Below are 6,514 nucleotides of genomic sequence, written 5' to 3' on the forward strand. Positions count from 1 at the left end.
TTTTTAGGCAGTATAGTATTTGACACATTGGGGAGCACAGGGGACACAGTGTTGGGGATGACATCAGGATGATACTGTTGGGGCACTAGGATAGAAAGTTTGTGTTGAGAAAATGAGGAGGAGGATGGAAAAGTGAGGAGTTTAACATGTCTGTGTAACAAACACTGCAGGGACGAGATGCAGCTGAAAGAATTTGTCATGGTGATCTGGGCTGAATGGAGAAGATGAGGAAGGAGAATGTCTACATCACAGAAGATGTCACTAGATATAAGAGGTATGTGGTTATGTTTTCTCTTGTATGTTTGGTATTACTGGCAGGCATATCTTAGTTAGGGAAAACTGGAAGAAGAGGAGAGAACATGGCAGCTGGCTCCGGCCACTACAGAGAGGCAGATTCTAGGGAAATATTTAGCGCTGTTAAGGCAGCACAATATACTGCCTCATCAGAACCACATACTGAAGTGTACCCAATACTCTTCTCCCACAGAACCAAATAGCACAGTGCAAACCACATACTGAAGTGTAGCACAATATACTGCCCCTCTGTGGTATTGCTGGCCCCATCGACCTGTTAGCCCCACTTACTTGAGTTGACCCTGCCTACTCATGCTGGCCCACTTTGTCAATTTGAGCTCTAATAGAAAGTATTTACACTTGATGCCCAGGGCGGCAGCAGCTATAAATACAGCCCTGAACACCCAACAGTATGCAGTATATAGTCTAACACCTCACAGTACGCAGTATAGATCTCCATTACCTTCCATGACTGTAGTGGCAGGAAGAGGAGAAGGACACACATGCTGCACAGCAAGATGGAGGCAGGGTAGACTTCAAGCCCCCCACAGAATACCCTGACGTCTACACACAAACTGGAACTCCTGCAGTTCCTGCATAATAATTGGCCTCAATAGAAGCCACTTTAGCTGGCTGGACAGTCCACCCTGTGACGTAAAGTGCTGCCACTCCAGGCCTGCCTGCTACTTCCTTGCCCCCCTGCTGTTGTTAGCACATGACAGCTGCTCACTTATTTTGTGATTGATGCACTGTGTGGGCTGTTTGGGCAGCCACTGGTACCTGGGGGGCCCCAGGCCCAATGAAGTCACCAAAAACGCCCATATTATGATTCACGGTTGAGTTCTGGCATCGACTTCCTGGCGAATTTACTCAGGAACAGCTGAGGTGCAATGTGTCTGACCTCCACTGATCAGATATTGATAGTCTGTCCTGAGCATAGACTAACAATATAAAAGTACCAGAAAACCCCTTCAAGAAATTGCAACCATTACAAACCTAAAACTATATAATGGATTTGTATAAAGATCTGAGTAAAACATTTTTATAGTATATCATAGGAGATTTAAGAAAAACATGGCTGCTTCTTTCCTACATTGGCACCACTTATGTAAATAATCTGTTCCTAATATTGTACTCCCTTGAATGAGGGTAAGCGTCAATACCAGTCAATCTGATGATGTCAGTAAATTGTCACTCCCCAATGATTCAGTATTAGATGACGTAACTAACTGTGTTGTTCCTTATCAGTGTAGAACAGCTTGGACTTGGAAAAATTATGATCTTGAGGTTTCTATCCTGAATTCAGAGCTGTATATAGAAACTGTCACATTAAGCATTACAATGCCTTGACAAGAGTTTTTTCTCATTACACCCTTTTATATCACTTCATTTCAGATTATGCCTCCCTCTATGGTTATTTTTCTGTTTGTATTAGACACCCTGTTTCATAATGAACTTAGATAAAAGTGAAATAGTAAGTGATATATAATACATGTTAAATGGAAATCTAGTGGTGATAGTAGAACTTTACATTTTATTTTGGGACCAGGATGTTAACAGTAGGTCCTCAGGGTAGGCCATTAATATCTGATGGGATAAAGTCCAACTCTCGTCAGCCCCATCAATCAGCTGTTTGAAGGGGGTCTCCTTATTGCTTATATAGGGCTGCCTACCTGTACACTGTCTACTTAGTATAGGAGTTGCAGCCAATTCAAATAGCTGATTGACAGGGGTTTGGCGATTCAATCAGATATTGATGGCTTACCCTAATATCCTGATTCAGGAAATGCATTTAAAGAGAACCTCCTCCACATACAGTGAAACAACTTTGAGATTACCACCCAAATTTGCATTGAAAAGTAGCCTTCTGCTAGTTAGTCTTCTAGAACATCTGGTCTGGTTAAGGAGTGGTCTTCTCAAAGAGGTGTTCTTTTGGAGAGGTTTCACTATACCCATAAAGACACTATACATCATAAAGACATCAAGCAGACCCATCCCATCACTGTATGGCCAGCCAAAGCATTTCCTGGCAATATCTGCTGATTACTGGGGTTTCTGAGGTCAAACTGAAAAGAGGTTGTTATGACAAGTTATGACACAGCAACAAAGGAAAAAATAAGCAGTGTAAACTATAGAAAATAGTAATGCTGACAATTAAAATAAGAATATACTCTTACCTGGACATGTGGGGATTGCATTGTGAGTTCTACTGCTTCTTTCTCTGCCAATGCTACCATAGACAGACGTACTAGGTTTCTGATTATTTGTTCCTTAGACGATTGCTCTGCATTCTTTTGACGTCTCAGCGTTGGAGACATCGCTGGTGAAAACTCTCCTTCATTGAATATCATGGGTTCTGATGAACTGGTTTCATCATATGCTCTTATTTGGGGACTTCCTGGATTTTTTAATATTTTGTTGCTTACAGGAAGGGTTCCATGCGTGTCTTGGAGGTTTTCTCTTGAGCAACTTCTCTGTCTTTGGTACTGTAAAGTTCGGCATACAGAGGGGGGCAAAGAGAATGATTGTTCTAAATCTGTAGTATCTTCTTTAAGTGTATCCTGATTGTGCTGGTTTCTTAATGTGCGGTAAAGAGTTGGTGTTAGATGAAAAGGAGTATGGAGGGATTCACCTTCTGCAATTTTTTCACCTTCCTCTGAGTTAGGAAATGGTTTGACTTCTTCTATTGGTGTGACGGCCTGTTGTTGTTGCCTACCTCTGAGTACTGGAACCACATGGATATCTGTCTTTTGAATTTGCCTTTGGGGTCTCCTTGGTTGCTTTCTATAAGCTGATTCTTCTTCCCTACAGTTGTAAGCTCTGTTGTCCTTCCTATCTACTCGACAAAAGGACATTACAAGAGCTAAAATTAGAAGACATACAGCCAAAAGGACAGCCAGACAAATAACAATCACCATAGATAAGCTTAGCTTTCCATTGGATTCACTTGCTGAATTTTTCAGGTGGTCCAAGTGGCTACTGAACATAACTTGAAGAACAGCTTTTGCCTCTTGATGAGGTGTTCCACAATCTACAACCGTTACCTCCAAGTCAAATGCATTTCCGATAAGGTTACTGGCATTGCTTGCATTTAGGTATATATGTCCTAAATGTTCATTCATAATAAATAAGCCTTGGTGGTTACCTTTTAGGTGGTAGATAAGTTTAGCATTTTCCTCTGAGTCTGCATCAGTAGCGACAACTTGATATAGTGGGTGTATATTGAGCTTTGCAGTCTCTGATAATATTTCATCTGAATTATATCCAAAAGCTTCTGAACTGGAAACTTCCATGGCAGAAAGAAAATATCCTGTCTCAGCATTAACTAGGACTGTAATGCTAGCCCGGCCTCTCTTAAGCTTTGGTTGCATAATTAGTGGACTATTATCATTTTTGTCCTTTACAAATATTTTGACTGAAGCATTGCTGCTAAGTCTAGGGTTACCATTATCTTCTGCTTGGACCAAGAACTGAATTTCTTTAATTTCCTCATAGTCTATGGACTTAAGAACAACAATCTCACCTGTTCTGGGGTGGATGGAAACTAATGTAGATACTGGTATTCCATAGATGACAGAGTCAATAATACTGTATGTGACTTCAGCATTATCGCCTAGATCAATATCATGAGCATTTAAAGAAAGGAGATGACTGAAAGGACCATTATTTTCATCTAGTAAGACATTATAACTCAGCCTCTCAAAAATGGGAGGGTTGTCATTTGCATCACTAACTCGAATTTTTAAGGATTTTGTAGCAGAAAATGAGGGCTCACCTTGATCTTTAGCTTGGATGGTTATTTCATACTCATCCCACTTTTCTCTGTCCAGTATGGCATTGGTTATTAAAATATAACTGTTGCCATTAGATTTCTGCAAAGTAAAATGTGAATGATCTTGAACTAAATGGCAGTGCACTTGTCCATTCTCACCTGAATCTGGATCATTGAGTATAACCAGAGCTACAAAGCTACCCAGTGGAACAGCTTCAGATACCACAATCTCTGATGAATCTTTGGAAGCCCAAGTGACTTTAATATCTGGTGCATTATCATTAATATCTAAAACCTTGATGACTACTTTGCAGTGGGTAGGGATAGGATTAGGTCCTAAATCCTTTGCCTGCACATCTAGTTCATAAGAACTTCTTTCCTCATGATCAAGTGACTTTCTCAAAACTATTCCACCTGATTTTGAGTCAATGGTGAACATATTGAGGACATGATGAGAATTATGTTTACTAAATGAGAACTCTATTTCCCCATTTTGACCTTGATCTGGGTCAGTGGCAGTAAGATTTATAAGGATTGTACCAGGTGATGTGTCTTCTGAGACTTCTATAATAACAGAGTTTTCCCCAAAGGTTGGGCTGTTATCATTAGAGTCCAAGACATTAATTTTGACTTGAACAGTCCCAGATTTTTGTGGATGCCCTCCATCCAATGCAGTTAGGACTAGATTGAAAGAAGATTGCTGTTCTCTATCAAGCTCCTTTACCACCACCAATTCTGGATGTTTACCATCAGAACTAGAAGTAATATTTAAAGTGAAGTGGTCATTGGGTGAAAGGGTATATAGCTTTACAGCATTGCTGCCACTGTCAGGATCCCATGCTCTGTCAAGAGGAATCCTTGTGCGTAGAGATGCACTCTCTGATATCTCCAAATCCAGTTCCGGTTTAGGGAATATTGGTTCATTATCATTAATATCCAAAACTTCAACTTCTACATGTACCAAGGACAAGACCTTGGTAGCCAGGACATTAAAAGACAAGATACAATGTCCGTGGACATGACAAATCTGTTCTCTATCCAGACGTCCCGTGGTTGTTATTGATCCACTTTTCAAGCCCACTTGCACGGGAAAAGAATTAGTCTCCTGCATGATCTGGTATTCCTCATTCAAATCCTTTATCCAGCCGGGAACATCAGAAATGTGTCCTATAAGTGTGCCAATGGGCACTTCTTCTTTGACGCGAAACCTCACCATTAAAGAAGATGAGTTCTTGCAATGGCTTTTGTGGTAGGAGCAAATAAGTAGAAAAGCATAGATATGGCTGATGACTTTAAGAATCCCAACCATGGTTTACTGCAACAAGGACAAAATAAAAGACTTCTCAAAAAAAGTTGTGAAGTTCAACACGAGGTCTTCAAATTCTTCTTTACATTTGTATCCTTGCTGCTGTTGAATGCATGGAGTCTGTGGTACAGACTAGGTCTGTAGTTTCTGACGTGGTTTCTTTCATTTGCACAATTCAGTGTGTTCACACAAAAGGTTGTGCATGATGTGGGGAAGAATAGTAAAGCAAATGAACTTGGGGAGGGGAAATGTGACAGAAAGTTATGACTTACTTGTTTTCCCAGGGAGCATAGCTGTCCTCCTACAGGAAGAGTGATGAGGAAGGAACTATAAGTCTGCTAATTCACAATAGTCCATTAACCCCTAGAGGTCCAAATTTAACTTCACTATACTATAAAACAATTCATTTCCTGTTGCCATTATATATAATGGTTAACTGTTTTCATTAAATAACCCAGATTCTCAGAGTCCTGTAACAGAAACCATAATGGGAATGATGTTGTTATAGTGATAGGAACAGTGGGGGTCTAGTTACCATCAGATAATCCTCTTTTCAAACAGAGATTCACCCTAGAGAAAATATAGAGAGAGATAAGAAGATGAAGGAGTAAGATATAGGAATATTCAGCCCACAAGTTCCAAAAATGAAGTCAGTAAATGCCTCTGGGGGAGACTAAATTTACTGATAAAGAATTAATGGTCAAAAAAGATATAAAAGAGGATCAAGTTTACAGTGGCATCTAAATTTGTGTAACGTCTTCTAATAGAAGATTGTCTATATGTCTGTGTATGTGTATATATACACTGAACAAAAATATAAACGCAACACTTTTGGTTTTGCTCCCATTTTGCATGAGCTGAATTCAAAGATGTGAAACATTTTCTACATACACAAAAGAGCCATTACTCTCAAATATTGTTCACAAATCTGTCTAAATCTGTGTTAGTGAGCACTTCTCCTTTGCCGAGATAATCTATCCCACCTCACAGGTGTGGCATATCAAGGTGCTGATTAGACAGCATGAATATTGCACAGGTGTGCCTTAGATTTCCCACAATAAAAGACCACTCTGAAATGTACACAGTTTTTCCTTACTGGGGGGAGGGTCAGAAAACCATTCAGTGTCTGGTGTGGCTACCAT

At 40.1% G+C, this 6,514-nt stretch overlaps 1 protein-coding gene across 1 annotated transcript in view; it reads right to left on the reverse strand.

Annotated features, from left to right (window-relative positions):
- Nucleotides 1-5,590, reverse strand: part of PCDH12 (protocadherin 12) — a 31,149-nt gene extending 25,559 nt beyond the window's left edge. Inside the window, exon 1 of the mRNA XM_044280958.1 lies at nucleotides 2,472-5,590. Within this exon, the coding sequence (XP_044136893.1) occupies nucleotides 2,472-5,375 (2,904 nt within the window). The 5' untranslated portion in view covers nucleotides 5,376-5,590. The remainder of the gene's footprint in view (nucleotides 1-2,471) is intronic.
- Nucleotides 5,591-6,514: the final 924 nt, after the last annotated feature.

Source organism: Bufo gargarizans, chromosome 2, assembly GCF_014858855.1.
Source record: "Bufo gargarizans isolate SCDJY-AF-19 chromosome 2, ASM1485885v1, whole genome shotgun sequence".
Lineage (NCBI taxonomy): Eukaryota > Metazoa > Chordata > Amphibia > Anura > Bufonidae > Bufo > Bufo gargarizans.